General features: G+C 48.9%; 1 protein-coding gene across 4 annotated transcripts in view; it reads right to left on the bottom strand.

Annotated features, from left to right (window-relative positions):
- The window catches only part of mfhas1 (multifunctional ROCO family signaling regulator 1), a 96,876-nt gene extending 92,783 nt beyond the window's left edge, over window positions 1–4,093 (bottom strand). For 2 of the 4 annotated variants that reach the window (XM_068030346.1, XM_068030347.1), the window contains exon 1: window positions 891–4,093. In XM_068030346.1, the coding sequence (XP_067886447.1) occupies window positions 891–3,732 (2,842 nt within the window). In that variant the 5' untranslated portion in view covers window positions 3,733–4,093. The remainder of the gene's footprint in view (window positions 1–890) is intronic. The other 2 variants (XM_068030345.1, XM_068030344.1) reach the window with 1 other exon arrangement.
- Window positions 4,094–22,551: the final 18,458 nt, after the last annotated feature.

Raw genomic sequence — 22,551 nt, 5'->3', positions numbered from 1 at the left:
GGTCACCACATTTCAGGAAGGATGTGAGGGTCTTTTAGTTTAGAGATACAGCACTGAAACAGGCCCTTCGGCCCACCGAGTCTGTGCCGACCATCAACCACCCATTTATACTAATCCTACACTAATCCCATATTCCTACCACATCCCCACCTGTCCCTATATTTCCCTACCACCTACCTATACTCGGAGCAATTTATAATGGCCAATTAACCTATCAACCTGCAAGTCTTTGGCATGCGGGAGGAAACCGGAGCACCCGGAGGAAACCCACGCAGACACAGGGAGAACTTGCAAACTCCACACAGGCAGCACCCAGAATTGAACCCGGGTCGCTGGAGCTGTGAGGCTGCGGTGCTAACCACTGCGTCACTGTGCCGCCCTTGAGAGGGTGCAGAGGAGATTTACCAGAATGGTTCCAGGGATGAGAAAATTTAGTTACAAGGTTAGAAGAAGCTGGGGTTGTTCTTGGAGCAAACGAGCTTGAGGGGAGATTTGATAGAGGTGTACAAGATTCTAACAGATTTGGATAGAGTAGACAAAGAAAAGCTGTTCCCATTAGCTGATGGTACAAGGGCTAGGGAACATGGATTTAAGGTTTGGGGCAAGAGATGCAGGTGGGATGTGAGGACAAACTTTTTTTTTTTACGCAGCGAGTGCTAATGACCTTTAACTTGCTGCTTATGAGGATGGTGAAAACTGAGATAATGAATGATTTCAAAAGGAAATTGGACGGGCACTTGCGGGAAGTAAACTTGCAGGGCTAAGGGGATAGAGCAGGGGAATGGGTCTGATTGGATTGCTCTACAGAGCTGGCATGGACTTGATGAGCCAAATGGCCTCCTTCTGTGCCATTATGACTCTATGACTCTACAATTATCAAAAGATCTTACCTGGAAAGGTGTGAGGATTTGAGGACCCTCTTTTAAGGCACTTGGAGCACAGGACATGCAGAGTGAAGTATAACCCCGGCCATTCCTGGAGGAGCACGTTTAGTTCTTCCACCAGAGGGATTATGGCTTGCCATGCAGTCCAAATATTTGGCAATGAAGCATGGCTAGCAATAGATAAGGTGTCTGCTTGCAGACTACTTTGGGTCGGTCTGTAGCTGATTACCACTGGGACCTTGCCCCTGTAAGCAAAGATCTGGTACTTGCCATCTGATCGGTGTACAACATGAGAGTTGATCTGGACGCTATATCTGGCAAATAGGCCTGGTGGAAACAAAAAGGGGAAACTATATTCTACTTGTAGCTGTTCAATTGCAAACGGCTGCCCAGAGAGGTTAGACCCATTGATCCAGGCTTCTGCATGAGGAACTTCATTTTTCACATAGCACGGGAATTTGAACCAAACTGCCGCGCCGTTTAGAGGCCTAATTTTGGGTTTGTTGAGGCAGTAACAGAGTCCCATTTTCTCCAGTAGTTCAAGAATGAGATGGAGGTCCTGCTGGGTTTTTATATGCGGCTTCAAAAGCAATCGAATAATGTGCAGAGGGAGCAGCCCATGAAGCAGGAATCCCTCCACATAATAATGGAGCTGTGTTGCCCTCAGTTCGTCGATATTGGCATCTGCCAAGAGTTTCTGGAGCAGAATGGAGGCATCGCGCTGGAAGAAGACATTCAGGATGTCAATCAGCTTGGTCAAGTTGTGAAAGACGCACTCCTTAAGAGTCAGACTGTCTTCAAAGTACAGCAGCTTGCCGCTTTCGTGCAGGTAGGACAGGGCACTTTGCAGTCGGTCTTCTGTAAGACCAGCCTGTAATCCCAGCCTGGCTGAGTCCCACCAGGAAAGCCAGAGCTCCTGAGGCTTGTAATGCAGCTCTTCCAACCTTTGCCAGGATTTGGGCAGGACTCGGTGCAGATTGGGGAAAATCTCCCGATGCTCGGCCACGGACAGCAGCTTCTCCTTCAAGCGGTTCATTCCAATGTGTTCCCCCTGGCAGCTCACAGTGATGACTGGGGACAGGATCTGGAGGCGGTTGTTCAGCAGGTACTGTACTTGAGCCTTCTTCCTCCTCAAGTTCTTATCAGAGACTCCATAAAAGGGCGCATGTGGACTTGTAGCTCGCAGCTCAAATTCCTGGCCAAGAGCCCCATCCACCTTCTCAGCTACAGCCTGCATGAACTCAACGTCTCGCTTTTCTTGGAGGGCAATTTGGTGATGGATGTCCAGGCATTTTTCCTCCACCTCTTTCTCATTGCACTGGTCCACATGTGCTCCCACCACACACACAACGCCGTGAGGGACCCTGGCCCCAAGGAGGTGCAAGAAATACCCAACTAATTCATAAAACCGACCAGAAACATAAGCTTTCAGACTGACCACCAGCACATAAAGAGCCCCAGGAGAGAGAAAAAATGGCTGGATAAGATCACAGTTCTGATCCCCTGCTAGATCGTAGACAATAAACGTTAGATTCTTTTCAGCATCGGCCACCCATTGTGTTACCTCGATTCCTTTGCTGTGCAGGGCAGGGAGAGTGGACATATTTCCAACCAGGCACTGTCTTAGTGATGTCTTACCAGCACATTTGGAGCCCATCAGTACAAGTTTCAGCCTGGGTTTCAGGGCAGGCTGTGACAGTGCAAGCTCCTTCTGATAAGCTGCTATGTAGGGAATCCCTTTCATACAGACTTCATAGGGAGGCTGTATCAAAGGGTTGTCCTTGATTTTCCACAGACTGACTTTGGAGAGCTTTCCAAACGAGTCAGGGAGAATGGCGATCTGGTTCCCCTGCAGCACAAGTTCTTCCAGATTGCTGAGCTCTACTATGGAGTCTGGGAGGTATCTCACCTTGTTGTTGTCCAGCCAGAGCGTGGCCAGGTTGGTGATATTGGAAATCTTCTGCGGGATAACAGACAGCCTGTTTCTGCTCAAATACAACTCCTCCAAATTAACCAGCTCCAGGAGAGCATTTGGGAAATCCTCAAATAGGTTGGATGACAGATTAATCATCTTGAGCTTCTCCAAGTCACCGAAACTTTCCGGCAGGGAATTTAAAGTGTTGTTATCCAACATCAGGCTCTCCAAGGCGGTGAGCTTGCAGAAAGTCTCCGGCAGGTACGAGAGCTTCAGGCTGCTCAGCCACAGAATTTTCACCGACTGCAGCATCAGAATTTCTTTGGGCAAAACGTCGATCTTATTGCCGGAGAAATCCAATTCCTCCAACTCGCTGAGATGCAGGATCTGGTGCGGGAAATGAGTCAACTTGTTGTGGTCCACGTCCAGCGTGCGCAGCCTCTTCAGCTGGCTGAAGGTAGCGGGCAGTTGGCCCAGCTCATTGAAGCTGATGTCCAGCTCCTCCAGGCTCTGCAGGGCTCCGATCTGGGGCGGCAGCAGCTGCAGCTTATTGTGGCTCAGACAGAGCTTCTTGAGGCGGTGCAGGAGACCCAGCTCCCCGGCCAGCTGACTCAGGCAGTTGTGACTCAGGTCCAGCTCGTCCAGCTGGCCCAGGGAGTAGAGCGGCGCCGGGATGTGGCCGAAGCGGTTCCTCCGCAGGATCAGCGCCCGCAGGTTACTGAGCGAGCCGTCCAGCCCCTCGGGAAGCTCCTGCAGTGAATTGTTGCCCAGGTTGAGGATCTGGATCTGGCTGATGTTCTCGGGCAGGGTGAGGCGCTGCTTGCTCTGGCTGCACAGAGTCAGCTGGCGCAAGTTACTGCGGAGTTTCCTGCAGCGCAGCGCTGCCTCCCGCCACACTTTGACCGTCTTCCCATTGCCAGTGTTCTCAGCCATGTTGAGACGGGACAGCCTCCTTCCTGCTCCTACATGTCCAGCCGCTCCCTCCCCCTCTCCATAGGAGGCTCAGCCGCGGCTCCGAGCGCCAAGTGTCCCGGGCGGCATCCGCATCTTGCACCGGGAGCCATGGGTCGTGATACCGGGAGAGGGGGAGAGGAGCCCCTGTCACCTCTCGCCATGTACCCGGGCAAAGAGGCTGCAGCTCTTACCCCTCCGCCCCTGCTCCTCCTCCTCCTCCTGTGACACCGGCTCAAAGCCGCACCCGGCAGCCAATAACGCAGCACGTCAAGCCGGGCTGGGTGCCCCAGGAGGAGCCGCCGCCGCCCCTCCTCAGCCTCCTGCCCGCCTTGTCCAAAGCAGCCGCCGGTAACAAAGAGCAGTCTGGCCTGTGGGGTGTGGAATAAAGGTTCTCCGAGGCAGTCAGGCCCTCCTGCCCTGGGGAGGATGGGGGAGGGAAGCTAACGCTCTTTAAAATTGACTGCAGTGACATTGAACAGCTGTACAAGAGCAAATTCCCCATAATTTAAACGAACTGATGATTCATAATCGATTCTCCCTTTGCCATGTTAAAATTTTACTCTTTTGGTGTTCTACCTCACCGCCACCTTCATCACCATTACTCACCCTGGCCATGCCCCCGTTTCCACTCCCCTACATCCAAGGGACTCAGACTTCTAACAGATATTGTGAACAACTGGTTTAGCCATTCACTGCCAGATTTGGCTGGACCACTTAAAACACTATCAGGTCCTCCTCTTGTCTTCAAAAACTGCTCACTATTCCCTGAGCATCCGCAATGCAAAGATAAACCCCGGCTTCTTTCCTCTACTACAAACCATCTTCTTAAACCCCTGTCCCCTCCAACAAGTGCGAGGAGCTCATGAATTTCTTTATCACTGAGACGGAGATGTCTGATCAGTTGCCTCTGCCACTTCACTCCCTTCCTCGAGCCCACTGAGTGAACATACTCTAATGCTCCCCCTGCCCTACCCCGAACTTGAATCTTTCTCTAGTTTCTCTTCTGTCTCCCCCCATGCCCTCTCCAAGCTCATCTTGTCCACGAGATCCACTTACTGCTCTCTTGACCTTATTCCCACTAAAGTACTGACCATCCAACTTCCCTCCTGGCTCCCATGTTAGCTGGTATTGTTAACAGTTCTCTCTCCTCAGGTTTTGTCCCTCCTTCAAATCTGCTGTCATTACCCCCTCCTCTAAAAACCCCTTGACCCCCACCATCCTTGCAAACTACTGCCCACCGCCAACCTCCCTTTCTTCTCCAATGTCCCTGAAAGTGTTGTCGCCTCTCAAATTCATGCCTGTTATTACAGCCAGATGAGGAGGGGGTCTCAGGCTCCCTTTTTGTCCCTTCTCTGGTTTAAACACAGTGATTGAACTTACCACCTCCGTGAGCACTTGCTTCTGTTCCTCTAATGTAATTGTAAAAGAACCAGACAGGTTTTCTTGAGTTTGAACAAGAAAGATGTAACCAGTTAAAATTACTAATATACGCTACACATTCACGCACGCATTCAACATGAGAATCGCACACACGCAAATAGATTACAGAGGGAAAACAGCATGGTGGTTGGAATAAATGGAATTTAACGACTGAATATCAGGCCCAGAGTCCTCAGTTGAAATTGTAGTTCTGAAGTCCTCATTGGGCCACATGCACGGTTGTGGGCTTGCTTCTCAGGGTTCTGGAAGGCAGAAGAGGGGGTTTGATTCTTGTCTCCTAGTTGTTGGTTATGGTGGTCTGTAGGCTCAAGGCTTTTATCAGTTGCAACCAAGTCTTCTCTGGATCTTTAGTGGAGAGAGAGAGCTTCCTCCTTGATGGCTTACAGTTACTCTTCTCTGCTTTGTCTGAGAAAAGCTTACAGTCTCTCCAGAGATGCACAAGCAGTCACATGACATTACCAAATCTCTTTGTGGTTTTGATGAGGTCCTTCCAGAAGCTTCTCTGATATTCAAGACTCTACCCCCTCAAGCTGTACAGTCACACTTGATGGGGGGCGGGTTGGCTCTTTCAAAGTCAGTGGCCCTTGACGACCATACTGAATAGGCCATTCCATGTAATTTAATCAGAGAGCACCCCATTGTTGCAGTAAAAGTCTCAGGCAAGGTTCCAACCAATGAAATTAATTAATATTTCCCATTTGTCATGTAGGGTTTTCATGACACAGTCTTTCCCAGAATTCCATATTTGAATTTGTCCAATCAGGTTTTCGATCCCCCCCCCAAGTACCGAAATGGCTCTTATCAAAGTCATAAATGACATGTGACAAAGGCACACTATTCCTCCTTGATCTGTCTGCAGCCTTTGACATGTTTGGTCATACTATCCTCTTCCAATGCCTCTACACCATCATCCAACTGGGTTCCATTCTTATCTATTTAATCATAGTCCGAGAATCGTTATAAATGTCTTCTCTTTCCATTCCCATTCTGGTATCTGAAGGATCTATCCTTGGGTCCCTCCTATTTCTCACCTACATGCTGCCCCTTGGTGACATCATCCGAAAACACGCCATTTTCCACAAGTACGTTGGCGACACTTCACCACCATACCTCTTGACTTCTCCATTGTTGCTAACGTGTCAGTCTACTTATCCGACAACCAGTACTAGGTGAGCAGAAATTTCCTCCAATTAAATATTGGGAAGAATGAAACCATATCCTGACTTGTTTCTTGTAGATAGTGAAAATTCTTTGGGGAGGCGGGAATTGAGTTACTCGTCACAGAATTTCCAGCCTTTGACCTGTTCTTGTAACAACAATATTTATATAAAAATAAAACTCACATTTCTATAGTGCCTTTCACAACCACTGGACGTCTCAAACGGCTTTACAGCCAATGAAGTACTTTTTGAAGCGTCATCACTGTTGTAATGTTGGAAACACAGCAGCCAGTTTGCACACAGCAAACTCCAATAAACAGCAATGTGATAATGACCAGATAGTCTGTTTTTCTGATGTTGATTGAAGGATAAATATTGGTCAGGACACTGGGGGTAACTCCCCTGCTCTTCTTTGAATTGTGTGGGGTATCAGCTACTTATAAAGTATTATTTAGTTAGTCTTTTAGTTTAGTAGTTGTAGTTAAAGTCTTAAAACATGAAATCTTGTCATGTAATCCTTTAAATTGGTCTGGGAGTCATACCTCATATATTTCATGTTAATGATCTCACTGAGGTTGTAATGGTCAGCAAAACTAATGTAGGCAGAATTGACTTTCACTGTCTGCTTGCAAATCTCATCATTTCTTTGAAGCTGGATGAACTTCAGAGCCAAAGACATTGTACTCTTAAGTTTAGGCACATATAGATTATTAAATAATAAGCAATTTGGCATTAATAATATAATATGGAGCTAAAAGGGTTGTTAGGTTAAAACTCATAGGGTTTTTATAACAGCAAAAGGGGTCTGTAGTCTCAGGATAAGGGGCTGGGCATTTAGGACTAAGATGAGGAGAAATTTCTTCACTTGGAGAGTTGTGAATCTTTGGAATTCTCCATCCCAGAGGGCTGTGGAGGCTCAGTCGATGAGTACATTCAAGTCTGAAATCAATAGATTTTTGAGCACAAGGGGAATGGATATGAGGATAGGATGGGAAGATGGAGTGGATGTAGAATTTCAGCCATGATTTTATTGAATGGTGGAGCTGGTTGAGGGTCGTATGGCGTCCTCCTGCTCCTAGTATGGTCTTCTGTAAAAGAATGAAATTAATGCCATATAAATAAGGAAACAGGTTCCTTTTACTTTAGAGATTGCAAAAGATAAGACATCAAAGGCTTATACAACAATGGCTATATTTTAGGAAAAGCAAAGATAGGAAGCAAAGGTAGAATGTAACAAGACATTAAGAAGTTATAAAGCATCCAGTAAGGTTTAACCAGTAAGAACTCGACAATGAAAGAAAATTATTTGAAACAAAGCTCTGTGGGAACTTCAACTACCTTTAAGGCACATGAGTTCTATTTAGAATTAACAGCACAGAAATAGGCTATTCAACCCTTAGAATCATATAGTTCAGAAAGAGGCTATTTGGCCCATCATGCCCTTGCTGGCTCTTCGAAGACCCATCCAATTAATCCCCTGCTGGTTGCTTACAGCCCTGCAAATTTCTCCTCGTGAAGTATTTATCCAGTTCCCTGTTGAAAGTTACTATTCAATCAGCTTGCATCACCCTTTCAGGCAGTGCATTCCAGAACATAACTCACTGGATAAAAAAAATGTCACCTCCATCTGGCTTTTAACTGGTCTGTGGTGAATTTTTATGCTCCACATGAGCGTCCTCCCATCACCCTTTAACTAACCATCAGCATACCTTTCTATTCCTTTCTTTCTCATGTGTTTACTTACCTTCCCTCTGAATGCTTCGATGCTATTTGCCTCAACTACTCCTTGTGGTAGCATATTCCACATTCTTACCACTCTTTGGGTAGACAACCTTGACGTAGGGCTGCAATGTGTTGCTCTGTACGTAGTATTTACATGGATGTTAAATGGAGTTTCAATATATATACTAAAACTAATAGGTTTAGGATTAGCTCCACAGAATTTCTCATGTGTAAATGAGATCTATCAGTTTGTTTATAAAGCCTGTTACACCTCTAACTTTTTCCAGTTCTGATGAAAGGTCATCCACCTGAAACGCTAACTCTGTTTCTTTCTCTGCAGATTCTACCTGATCTGAATATTTTCAGCATTTTCTGCTTTTATTTCAGATTTCCAACACCTGTAGTATTTTGCTTTTGTATTAGTGTTTAATTCAGTGCCACCAGGAATGCCCATCTTGAAGAAGTTCTATTCTTCTCTCCAACAGGATTTCTGTTTGTTTCTTTTACCTTGTTTATTTTCATTGCTTTCTATTTCCTTTCTCGTGTTTGATCAGGTATCTACCAAAACTTGCTTTCAAGTTTACAATTTTTTTCTCAGCAATTGTCTCCAGCTCTGACTTATTCCACATGTATTCCAGCTAAAATTCCATTCTTTGTGTTTCAAATCCACCTACGATTACAGATATCTCCCAGACATTAACATCCCTGAACTATTGTTCTCGCTGCATCCTGAGATCCACATTCAATGCCATGCACTGCCACATGCACACTCATGACCTCTCTCTTCAACAGTACCAACTCACTCTATCTCAAAGCTGTTCTGCTGCACAGTTTCATTTCATCCTTTGCCTCATCCAGCGCTTTAACAAAAAACTTTTGATCTTCCTTTCAGGATATCAAAAATCGCAAGTTTCAACAACTCTTGGGCACCAGCACTCCTCTGGATCCTTCTTCACATTCCTCTGACCCCATCCCTTCTTCCATTCTCATCCTTTGTCTGATTGTCCCTTGACTCTGAACGATCTGTCCTTCGCAAAGGCATCAGCTTCATCCCTTACACCCCCACCTTAATGAATTTTGAACTCGGCATGATGATGAGCTCTTCTTCCATTGCCTCTGCCTCCCTGCCCATTTCTTTAGCCAGGAGTTCCCCCCCACCCCCCAACAATGGTCACTTCCTCCTAACTTCAGCATTCTCCTTCCACCTGGACCCTGCTCTTATGTTAATTGTATATTGTGTTTAATTATATACAGGTGGAGGGCATTAACTGGGGTTTCACAGGCACATATAAAGAGACACCGTGGTGTGGTTGAATTAGGAGGTGTATGCTTGTAATGTTTCACTCTGTAAATAAATGCAAGCCTGAGTAAAGATAGGCTCCAGTACTATCCTTCACCAACTGTCTGTCCAGATTATAACATTTAGACCACATACCCTCTCTAGATTTTTCATTGAGAACTGTCGGCATGACAATTGATCTGCTCCCCTCACTCACTCCAACCTGTTTTCCTCTGAACGTGCAGCACTCCGTTATCTCAGGTCTAACACTAACATTGTCACCTTACCTGCTGTCAAGGGTGAGACTGTTGTTGTCTGGTGAACCGACCTCCACCTACCGGAGGCTGAACGCTGACTCCCTGGCACTTCCTCCTACTTCCCCCTGGACTATGACCCCATCAGGAACATCAAGTCATTTTCTCCAAGACTGTTACTGACAACCCCTCTTGAGATCTTCTCTCCATAACTTCCAACCTCATAGTCCCCTAACCTCCAACAAGGCCACTTCTACCTCCTTCCAAGATCCACAAACAGGTCTACCAGGGCAGTCCTATCATTTCAGCTTGTTCTTGCCCCATGGAACTTATTCCTTCTCATTTTGACTCTTTTCTTTCTCCCCTTGTCCAATCTCTTCCCACCTTTGTGGCTCTTCTGATGTGCAGTTTGCAGTTTCCTGGCCCTAACCGCCTCCTTTTCACCAAGAATGTCCAATCCCTCTACACCTCCATCACCCACCAGGACGAGGGCACTCCGCTTCTTCCTTGAATGAGTCCCCATCCACCACCACCCACCTCCACTTGGCTGAACTTGTTCTCACATTGAACAACTTCTCCTTTAACTCAACTCACTTCCTCCAAATAAAATGTGTTGTTATGGGCACCCACATGGGTCCTAACCATGTCTGTCTTTTTGTAGGATATGTGGAACATTCTTTGTTCCCATCCTACGCAGGTCCCCACCCTCATTTCTTTTTCTAGTAAATTGATGACGATGTCAATGCCGTTCCCTGCTCTCACCCGAGCTGGAAAATTTCATCAACTTTGCTTCCAATTTATACCCTTCCCTCACCATCATATGGTCCACCTCCGACTTATCCCTTCCCTTCCTTGACTTTGCTGTTTCCATTTCTAGGGATAGGCTATCAACAAATATTCATTATAAGCCCACTGACTTCCAGAGCTACCTTGACTACACTTCCTTCTACTCCACTGCTAGTAAGGATTCTGTTCCAGTCTCAGTTTCTCCATCGCTCTTGCATCTATTCTGATGATGCCACCTTCCATACCAGTGTTTCAGATATGTCTTCCATTTTCCTTCACCATGGTTGACAGGGCCGTTGACCATGTCCATTCCCCGCACTTTTACTCACCCCGTCCCCTCCCTCCTAGAACCATGATAGGGCTCCCTTTGTCCTCAACTTCCACATCACCAGCCTCCACATTCAATATATCAGCCTCCACTATTTTTGCAACCTCCAGCTTGATGCGACCACCAAATGCATCTTCCCTTTCCCTCCCCTTTCAGCATCCCACAGGGACCATTCCCTCCACCACACCCTGGTCGACTCCCCTATCACACTGATGCCCCTCCCCTTCCCATGCAAGTAGAGGAGATGCAACACCTGCCCTTTTACCTCCTCCCTTCGCACCATCCAACGCCCCAAAAACACCCTCCAGGTGAAGCAGCAATTTAATTTTACTTCTTGCTACTTAGTATACTGTATTCGTTGCTCACAATGCAGTCTGCACTACATTGGGAAAACCAAACACAGACTGAGTGACTGCTTTGCAGGAGACCTCTATTCAGTCCACAGATGTGTCCCCGAGCTTCCTGTTGCCAGTCATTTTAATTGTCCACCCCACTTCCACTCTGACCTGTCTGTCTTCAGCCTCCTCCACTGTTCCAAAGAAACTCAGCGTATACTCGACGAACAGCATCTCATCTTTTGATAAGGCACTTTACAGCATTCCGGTCTCAACACGGAGTTCAACAATTTCAGATCATAACCTCTGCCCCCATTTTTTGAGACAGCAAATGTTGTAATTGATTCTGCTATTCCCACTTACACCTCCTCTTTTGACTCATCTTTTGTTTCCTTCCTTGTCCCTTACTGTCTCTTTTTGCCTTGCACCATGATCCCTTTTGTCAGTTAATCTTACCTGCCCTCCACCCTATCATAGACCTTCCCTTTTGTCCTTTGCTCCTCTCAACACCTTTCCCTGACTTTGTACTTGCTTAAATCCTGTTACATCTCTAACTTTTTCCAGATCTGACGAAAGGTCATTGACCTAAAGTGTTGGGCTGAATTTTCCTGGCCCAGTGATGGCGTGCTTGGAGGCGGCCAGGGGGAGGGCCGCTGGTAAAATAGCGGGGAGCGGAACATTCCCGGGGCAGGATGGGAAGTGGGTTGGCTGCCTGATCCATGGAGCTGGGCAGCCAATTTGCATAATTAACGCCCCAATTGGGGCAATTTTGCAGCCTGTTCGCCATTTTGCGTGGCCCCCTGCCACGTGAGGAAGCTGCCAGTTGAATGGAGGCAGCATCCCTGTGGCAGGCTGGGGGGCCATCAGAGCCGGAGGCTCCATGCCATTAAAAAGGGGGGCTGAAGTAAAAAACGGACACTATCGCGTCCCAGACCAATTCATCAGAGGGTTTTCCCCTCCATCCATTTGTATTTACCGGCCTGGATTCTTCTTATTTGATTACTGTTGTGCAGGCCAGTGAGGGTGCCACTGTGTTGAGGTGACCTCACGGTTCCCGACCTCCAATTTCTTTTTGAACCTTGCTATTGAATCTGCTTCCACCACCCTTTCAGACAGTGCACTTGAGATCATAACAACTCGCTGTTTTTTTTTTTATCATCTCCACTCTTTTTGAGCTACTCCATAGGGACCCTTGTTAAAAAATTGAACAGCTAATTATCACAGCTCCACCCCCATTAAAATGAATGGAGAGATCAGATTTTCCAAATTATTGTACTTGCCTTATTGCAAAATGGCACCACAGGGCTTAGAATCAGTAAAGTATTCAATTGCTGAGTGGGTTGTAAGAGGAGAACAATGGCTCTAGGAATTTCATTGAAATTTTAAATCTTAATTAAATAATAAAACAAGCATTTTGACAGTCACACATGCTCTGATTTCCCGATTGATATTTTTATGTTATGATTTTTTCCTTCCAAAAGGAAATTGGATATACAGTTGAAAAGGAAAGATTTGCAGGGCTATCGGGAATGAACAGGAGATTGGGACTAATTGGATAGCTCTTTCAAAGAGCCGATGGGCCGAATAGCCTCCCTCTATGTTGTAAGCTTTTATGATTCTACTGAGCTTATGCAATAAGCATGCACTGAAATGAAATATATCTAGGGATCATATGTAGTTACTGAGACAACCCAATTCATCTGAGCCCCTTCTTAACATCAATTTATATATTTATACTGTTTCAGTACAAACCCAACAATCAAGTTAAACCCGATCTAGATGATGGGTCTGTACAGATTGTGACCCACCCCCACATTATCATATTGGAATCATTGCTCCTAAATGCGTCCCTGTTACATAACCTGTATTTCTGTTCTGGGTTGGGTCCCGGTGCCTTGAATGTGTGTCAGACAATGGCCATGCTGCTCATGTTCCACCTCTATGTTCACTGCAGTGTATTCAAATAATTTTTCCAGCAAACTGAAGTGTGAATTTGCTACTGGAGGATCGGGGAGAACTGTGGCCCAACTTATTGGTGCCGAATCTTTGGGTCCCACCAGGGGTGGGAACGGACATGGTCAGGGGTCCAAAATACTAGTGCTGGCCAGCATGCCGGTTTCCCGACGTCGGCCAAGTTCACTAGGGTGGGGGAAGGGCGGCCCAGCAAACCTGCCCGATCCCCTACTAAGGCCAATTAAGCTGGTTAAGCATCTCATGAAGAGCTCCTTAATGGGGGATGTTGTGATTTCCACAGGGGCGCCTGGGCTGCACACACTATCTGGGGCAAACCAGGTGAAGGGAGGAGGGTACACAGTGGGAAGCCAGTCATAGCCATCCCAGGGAAAGCCCTGGGCCCCATAAAAGGGTGAACAGCACAGTGGGAGACTCGGCCATTGACAAACAGGTGCACCTTGGAACGGCACAGGTTGCGGGGAGAGCCGGCAGTGAGTGCTTGGGAAATGCAGGGGGCCATCACCCTCTTGGCATCATGCGGGCATATGAGCAGGGGGAAAGGCGGTCAAGGACAATTTGGTGGCCACCTGACCACAAGGAAGACAGCAGTTGGCAACGGAGCAGATTTTGGGCCCAGTGGTGATGTGGAGCAACACCCTCCGCAGAAAGGGCAGAGTCCTGTGCATCAGGAGGGTATAGGAGAGGAATGAGGGACAAGGAGGCCATACCCTGAGCATAGGACCTACCAGTGAAGACAGCATTATCTGGAGATAACCATGAACTAGTGCCACAGGAGACTGCGACTTTCCAGGCAGATGGTCACAGACATCTGTGCCCTCGTCGCTGAAGGCCTTGCACCTCACAGCACTGGTCGTCATGCCCTGCCAGTGACGATCAAAATCACTGTGACCTTGAACTACCTCACCTCCAGCTCCTTCCAAGGATCAGCAGTGGATCTTGCTGGGATCTCGAAAATGGCAGCACACCACTGCAATCATAGGTTACTGATGCCCTATTTGCCAGACCTGAACAGTATATTCAGTTCACAACTGATACAGCCTTGCAGACACAGTGGGTAATGGGTTTCACTGCCATTACTGGATTTCCATAGGCACAGGGCATCATTGAGTGCACCAATGTGCCCATCAAGGCACCCAGTGACCACCCAATCAGATTCATCAACACGAAAGGCTTCCACTCCCTCAACGTTCAGCAACAACAAGATCTTCCTCGATGTGCGGGCTCATTTTCCTGGCAGCTGCCATGACTCCTTCATCCTGTGCAGTCCAGGCTGCCACAGCTTTTTACTCCAAACCCCAAGGACCATAAATGGATCCTAGGGGACAAGGGATATCCCTTGTATCACAGCTGATACAACCAAAGCCACCTGCCCACCAGGACCACCATTGAGCAGGCTATTGGGCTTCTTATGATGCGTTTCTGGTGCCTGGACCGGTTGGGTGGCACCCTGCAATACTCTCCTGCAAGGGTATTGCTCATTGTGGTGGTCTTCTGTGCTCCCCATAACATGGCCCACCAGAGAGGTGTGCTTCTTGAGGACGATGAGGCCCTGGAAGGAGACAGCTCACTGGAGAAAGAGGAGGAGGAAGAGGAGGAGGAAGATGCAGAACACCCGTGGTGCCCCGGCTGCCGAGAGACGTGGCAGGGCACGGCATGGCACAAGATGCGAAGGTCTTGTCAGGATGCAATGAATGTTAGCGATCATCTGTTTCAGGAATGTTTCAACTGAGCCCTTCTGACCCAGGAGGAATAGCATGGTATGGAACTCACTCTGAGGTGCCTGTGTTAACACTTTCATTGAAGACACAGCCTGGTACGTGTAAACTCTTACTGCCAATGAAGGGTGCACATCTGCACGGAGATTTTGCCGTCAACTTTGAGGAACCCTTGATCGCTTTAACCACCTCACAGCTCTTGTCCTGCTATCAATTAAAGGAGTTTTACACATGTTGCTTCAAATGTTTTTATTTACATTGTGCTCAGAAAGGAAAACAGTGCACAGTTACAGCCAGAAGATACCCCAGTGACCCACTCAGTGCTGTGCGTGACAGAGTGGCCTCTGTGCTCAGCCACCTCTTGTGGTGCTCCGCTTGTGGCTTTGGAGGAGGTGGAGATAGCCTGCTCACTTATCTCGGTTTGTGGCTGAGATGCATGTGGTAGTCGCCTCATCGTGGAAGTGCCCATGGGGGCTCCTCTAGAGGCTGCTGCACCTGCATCATTGCAAGGGAAGCCTCCATCACTGGGCCCTGCTGCACAGATGCTCCCTCTGTCAGAGGGGCCAGGGAGGCCGAAGATGATGGTGCTGCCCGTGAGGGGTGGCACCCTCATCCTCCTCGGTGACATCCTCAGCCCTTAGCTGTTTTCCCAAAGGCAGGAGGGGATCACCAGCTGGGGCGCAACTGGAATCCCCTCCAAATATCTCTGCACCATCAGCACCACTGACTAGTCAAGGTTACATAGTGTGACATGCATATTATGGACGTCAGTGTGCAGTTCCTGCATGTGCTCCAAATGCTGCCGCATATGGCTCTCCGTGAGATTGGACACTCTCTCCACGGAGGAGCTCATGCGCTCTATCCCTGCGCCATTGGGCTGAATTTTATTTGTAGGATGCAGGTCCCAACGTCGGAACCGGAAACAGGCACAGCATCCATTTGGGGTAATGAGTGGCCAGCTGACCACAATTAAATGGCGGCCAGCCAATTAAGAGTCGGGAGGTGCGGGGTCCGTCCAGTGCCAGGAGGATGAGGGTGCCACCCCTCACGGAGCAGAAGCTCCTGCCGCCATATTTAAAGGGCTGACAGCCTTACATTCAGTCCTGCCTGCTGTAACACGGTCCCTGCCTGACTGCCGCCCGGTGTAACTCAGTCCCTGCCTGACTGCCGCCTGCTGCAACACGGTCCCTGCCTGACTGCCGCCTGCTGCGACCCGGTCCCTGCCTGACTGCCGCCCGCTGTAACACGGTCCCTGCCTGACTGCCGCCCGCTGTAACACGGTCCCTGCCTGACTGCCGCCCGCTGTAACACGGTCCCTGCCTGACTGCCGCCCGCTGTAACACGGCCCCTGCCTGACTGCCGCCCGCTGTAACACGGCCCCTGCCTGACTGCTACCTGGTGTAACACAGCCCTGCCTGACTGCTGCTTGCTGTTCCAGAGCTCCAGCATTGAGAACTGCCAAGGATCTGATTGGAAGCCTGCAGGCAGAAAGAAAACCCCGGTGGCCTCATGGTTCAGCAATGTCTCCCTCCGGACTCTGCTCCAGGCTGCAAGGGAAAGGTGGGAGGTCCTCTTCCCCAGGGATGGGAGGAGGACACCAGCCTGCTTTACCAAGCAAGTCTAGATGCAGATAGGGGAGGAGGTCAACAGCTGTGGGATCACCCCAAGGATCTGGATCCAGTGCCTGAAAATGGTCAATGAGCCAGTCTGCCAAGGTGAGTGCTCCATTCAATTCCAACCCTTTGTGCCCAGTTTGTGTCAGAGGGAAGAGATTGCATTTGGTGGAGAGTGAGTGACCACCCAGCCGTGGCAATGGGGCTATGGAGTCAGAAATGTCTCGTGAGGCATTGCTACATCTCACTGAGAGGTACCTGTCTGTCAATGCATTCCTCTACATAGTCCCTTAAGAGTGACTGCATGCAGGAGGCATACGTATGCCCCATCATAGCCCGTTGGACTATCATTAGAAGTGTGAGGCTTTTACCTGCTGGGAGACAACTTTGTTCATCATTATGTCTGCAGGAGAAGACAGCCCACAATAGGAAGGAGAGTACCAAGACCAGTGGTGGAATGCCTTTTCCACATGTCCTCATCTCGAGGGAGAAGGAGACCATGGAACTGACTGGGCAACAAGGCAGTCACTCCTTAGCTGATGGTGAGATAGGGGTGCTTACCCAAAAGAGTGAGTGAGTATCTCCTGGGGCACAAGGATCTATCTGGTGGCAAAGAGCAATGTTGTGCATCTGATCACCACTGCATCAATGGGAAAGCACATTTGGGGTGATAGGAATGTGACGATGGACAAACCCTAATCCTTCAAGGTCGATGATTTCTAATGCAGGTCAAGATGAACGACAAGGGAGATGTGAAGAGGCTGGAGGACAGCCGGCCACCTCTGAGGAGGAGGATGCAGCCTCAGAGGGTCCACCATCACATCATTCCCCCGCACTATCCACCAGTGCAGATACTCTCTCGTCGGTGGGCACTCATATGCGTTTAGATTCGGGCACACAACCTGGTGAGCAAAGCACAGAAGCACCATGGCAGCTAACGGAGGCTGGGACAGCCCAGACCACTGGTAGTCGGAGGACAGTGGGAGGCCAGGCCTATGCTGAGCCCCAGGCTGATGCCGTGCCTCTGGTGTCAGCAGCAACAGAGGAAATGCTGCAGCTGCAGCAAAAGGTCAGGCAACATTTGGCAGAGATGCCAGAGGCCATGCGTACATTAGCACGGATGGAGGAGGAGTCCATCCAGGCCTTGGTGCTGCACTGTCTCTGCCGATTGCACATTTGGCTTCCTCCATTGAGAGACTGGTGAGAAAGCCACATCCAGCAGACCAATCAATGGCTGCTGGAGATGCGCACAGACCTGCACTGCATCGTTTTGTCCATGAGTTCAATGCAGCAGTGACAAGGCGAGAGGGGTCAAGGCACCTGGAGTCTCCACCGGGTCCACGACCCTCTCAGGCCCACAGGGAGGTACAAGTGTGTCTTATAAGGGGGGAGGAGCGGCTGCCTGCTGCATCTGGGGGGTCCTCTCAGGCACTTGAATCTCATCTTCAGGAGACTAATGGCCAGCCCAATGGTTGCTCAGGTTGACCTGTGGCAGGTGTTGTACCTCTCCTCTGCATCCATGTGTGGGTTCCTCACAGGGTCAATAGCCATGGTCTAAGTGGGTATCCATTGTCTCGAAGGATCCATCCCTGAATGCATGTGGGAGCACAGAAAGGTTCCAGCACCAGGGACTGCCTTAGTATGTAGGCTTTGTAGCTGCTTCCTGGGAATCGTGCACACACCTGTAAGATCTGTTTGCGGTGGTCGCAGATCAGTTGAGATTCAGGTGCCGAGATCGATCCGGTGGAGGCCTTCACTATATCCCAGCAAGGGTCTTGTGTATCGTGATGATTTGCTGTGCATTGCACAACCTGGCACTACAGATGGGGCAGGCGTTGACCAGTGAGGATATCGTGGAGCGCGATGCCTCCTCTGATGAGGATGTGGAGGATGCTGCTGCCCAGGCAGTGTCAGATGAAGGGCCCCAGGTGTTCTGTGATTGCCTTTAAGAGTGATGTCCCTTTAAGATCTTAGTATGCTAATGAGCTGAGTACCAGGATGCAGTCATGTGTACATTGAGCGACTGGAAGCCCTTCCGATTAATGAAGGCGGCAGGCTGGTCAGTGGGAGCCTTGATGGCCACGGGCTTGCAGTCGATGACCCTCCGGATCTGGGGCAATCCAGCAGTGGCCCCGAATCCTATAGCCCTCTTAGCTTGACTGTTTCTTCTTTCTTTTGGGCCTCCTTATCTCGATTTGGATCAGTGCAAAGTGCACATAGTCATTGGTCCTCCTGAACAGGGCACTGGTCACCTCCATGATGCAGCGATGCACCGCAGACTGGGAGATTCTGCACATATCTCCAGTGGTCCCCTGGAATGATCCAGTGGCAAAGAAGTTTAGTGCCATGGTGACCTTCAGTGCCACCGGCATCAGGTGCCCACCAAGTTCCATGGGCCTCAGCTTATCTTGCATCACGGCACATAGATCATTGACTGCCTCCCTGGAGAGGTGGAGTCTTCGAAGACACTGTCCCTCAGAATTCTGCAGGTAGTTGAGCCGTGGCTGGTAGACCCTCTCTGGAGGGTAGCTTCTTCTGTGTGCCCAAAGTTGCTGGCGTGCCCCTGCCCATGCCTGAACCTCCTTCCCTCCCTCTCTGCCGCTCCTTCTCCTCTTCCACGGGGGCCTCGAGTCAGGGTGAATGAGGCCCATGAGAGATTGCCTCTCCCTGAGTGCAAGGCCTTCAAGCCAAACAGACCCTTTCCCCCTTCTCTTACTTGTGACCTTCAATGAGGTGGCACTGCCCTGATGCCATCCTAGTATGGCTTCCCTGCAGTGCTGGCACTTTAGCCCCCACTCCTTACAGTGATTCCCAATGTCCCCCCTCCACCACACTTACTGTCAAGTGACGCTGCTTAACCCGATAGCTTCCCAATGAAGCCAACACTGAGTTCCCATCTGCTGGTCTTCCCCTTTTACCAGGCGAGGCCCTGAAGCCCTGTGGTTCCCGTCTGCTGTCAAGACAATTTAAAACTCTGAACAAAGCCTTGGGATGTTAAGTACCTGAATTGGCTGCCTACCTCGTGAATGTGCGAAGTCCGTCCTCCATGTTAGCCGCTGATAGTAAAATCCCGAAGAGGTCACAGCGTGGACTTCGTGTCCGATGTCTTCTGTACCTACTTTATGTCCCCACCCCCAGCTCTGTTCCCATCTAAAACAGCCCCTTAAAATTGAGCCCATTGTGTGCACATGAACTGGATGGACCTCCATTCTCTGCCCATGACCCCACATTCTTCAAGGAACTCTGACATGTAGGAGCGTATCTGCTGCTGTTGGTCTCGGTAGAGCCTCCTTTCCAGTGACTCCTGAGGCCCTGTATCCGTGGCCAGCTGAGCAGGGCTGTGCCTGTCCTCCCTCCTCCGAGAGGAACTGACCACAGCTGCCTCTGCCTCTGGCACCTCCTCCTGCACATGACTGCCATGCTTCTCACCCAGTCCAACCCTATCTAAACGTGCATGCAGGCCCACTGAGGTGAATGAATCTGCGCTGGTGTATGGTGCACTTGTACGATGTAATGGTGCTTCTTCAGATCCTTGCTGGTCATCTTGGCCTGGTCATGGAGAGGGAGAAGGTCTCCTTGGGTGGACGTTTACACTTGTGGTGGACACAAGAAGAAATCATGAGAGCTTGCCTTGGAGAGCAAAAGACTCTGCAGTGCAGAGGTTTCCCAATGCAACTCAGTGCTTGGCATGCTGTCAGATGGGGTGAAGAACAAATCTTGCCCTTAACGAGTGCATTGCCCTCTGTAATCACCATCTCCACCATGGATGTCCAATTTGCCTGGGCTGACTTCCTTGTGGTCTGTGATCCTGGCTATTTCCATTGTTCTCTCTTCCATTGCTGTGATGATCTGACGGTATGGGATCCCTCCACCTGTTTGAGCCCTCTCTTGGGCATTATATGCCCATTCCTCCAGCAAGGAGAAAAGAGAGCATAATAAGGCCCCGCTGTCCTTTATGGCCAATGGCAGCTGCTCCAATTCATGTTTCAATGCTGGCAGGTCTTCAGCAGCACTATGGCTCTGAACCATTCGGAGATCGGTAAGTGCTCTGGGCATCCACTCCTCCCATGTTCAGGAGCAGCATGTGCCCTGAGGCTCCTCAGTTGGTGTGCCTGCTGGAGGGTAAATACCCAGAAGCCTGTCCTGAGGATTGGGGGTAGCAATCACCTTGCAGAGCGTATCTGGTCATTGAACCTTTCCTGCATTGGATCCAAGTTCTTCTGACCACGCTTCTGCTTTTGACAGTGTCAGCAATGCCATCCATGCCTGCTTGGTCTGTGTGGGTGGCCTCCTCCTGCCACCCTTCAGGAACAGAACCTCCCTCCTCTCCCTCGTGGGCTCCAACATCACCTCCAAGTCTGTGTCTGAAAATCGAGAGGCTGCCCTGCCACGGGTTCCTGAGACTTTGTGCAAATGACATTTTCTCTGATCTTTCACTATGCAGTCACAGCAGTGAAACAGTAGCCACTGTAATGACTGCCAGGGTGAGTTTAAATAAGGCCTACACTGGAGTTGGCCCGCCTCTGTTCCCGTCACAGTGTTAATTGGCCGCCAAACCTGACTCCATATCAATTAAATGGTCACCCTAGTGAAACTCAGGGACCATTTCTGTTCCCCTGGGGTGGGTTTGGAATTCGGAAACGGTCCCGACTTCCGTTTCCTGACCCCGCAGTGTAAATCCAGCCCATAGTGTTCGTCCCCAATACTGCCATTGCAGCAAATTGTGGGCCATTGAGTTAATTCAATGATAACATGAGGGAATAGGAAGTTTGTACCTAAATAGGAATCCTATACTTGAATTACAATTACGCCTGGATCAAATTATAATGGGGTTGTTGGTAAGAGAGTGAGACCAACAACAGAGGGCCTGAAAGGCTACGCTGACAAGGTAGCAAAATCAAGTGGCTAAAGATAATAGAGGATGGGAGTGGCTATACTTTAATGGGTTTCTGGTAGAAATGTTATCAAATTTGACAAGCTATCAATCTGCCATTCCACCACGTGAGATCAAGGTCACCAAAAAAACCCTGCATTTTGAAATATTTGTTCTTTTTCAACATCTGAATATAATGGCACAATGTTGTAGAGCCCTTTCCATCAATGACGATAAAAGAATCACGGACAACTGCACCTACAGAGGGAAAGCAGGATGAAGCATCAGAGAGGAGAAACAAGGTGAATAGAGGATTGGGAGAACAGAAGGACATAAAAATAGGAGCAGGAGTAAAGCCATACGACCCCTTGAGCCTGCTCCTCCATTCATTAAAATCATGGCTGATCTTCGACCTCAACTTCCCATCTGATCAGCATATCCCTTTGATTCCCTTAGAATCAAAATATCTATCATTCTGAGCCTTGAATATACTCAACAACTGAGCATCCATAACCATCTGGGGTACAGAATTCCAAAAGCTCACAGCCCTCTGAGCAAGGACATTTCTACTCATCTTAGTCCAAAATGGCCGACTTCTTATCCTGAGACTGTACCCCTAGTTCTAGACTCTTCAGAAAGGAGAAACAGCCTTTCAGCATCTACCTTGTCAAGCCCTCACAGAATCTTATATATTTCAATGAGATCACCTCTCATTCTTCTAAACTCCAGAGAGTACAGGCCAATTCCACTCAATATCTCCTCATATGACGATTCTCTCATCGCAGGAATCAAAATATCGAGACCAAAACTGTACACTGTTCTCCAGGTGTGGCCTCACCAAAGCCCTGTACAGTTGCAGCAAGACTTCCTTATTCCAGTACGCCAAACCCCTTGCAATTCTGCCAAAATACCATTTGCCTTCCTAATTGCTTGGTGTACCTGCATGTTAACTTCCTGTGTTTTGTGTACAAGGACACCCAGATCCCTTGTGACACCAACATTTAGTAGTTTCTCACCATCTAAGAAGTTTTCAGTCGTTCTATTCTTCCAACCAAAGTGAAGAACCTCACATTTTCCCACATTATACTCCACCTGACACCTTCATGCCCACTCACTTAACCTAGCTCTATCCCTTGCCCAACCCAGCCTGCCTGAATAGGACATCAAAGGTGAGATCTTCTTTATTTCTTTGGGGCCAGGAGCAGCAGGACTGCGGCTCCATTCTTCGCAAGACTAGCCTTGGTGCTGCCGCTCTGGCTCTGCCTTCCCCAATGGAACTACCTTGTCCTGAACCAGAGGCCGGTGAGGCTATTGCAGGA

The sequence above is a fragment of the Heterodontus francisci genome, chromosome 4, assembly GCF_036365525.1.
Source record: "Heterodontus francisci isolate sHetFra1 chromosome 4, sHetFra1.hap1, whole genome shotgun sequence".
NCBI classification, from domain to species: domain Eukaryota; kingdom Metazoa; phylum Chordata; class Chondrichthyes; order Heterodontiformes; family Heterodontidae; genus Heterodontus; species Heterodontus francisci.
The sequence above is the reverse complement of the archived record's forward strand: the minus strand, read 5'-3'. Positions and strand labels throughout refer to the sequence as shown.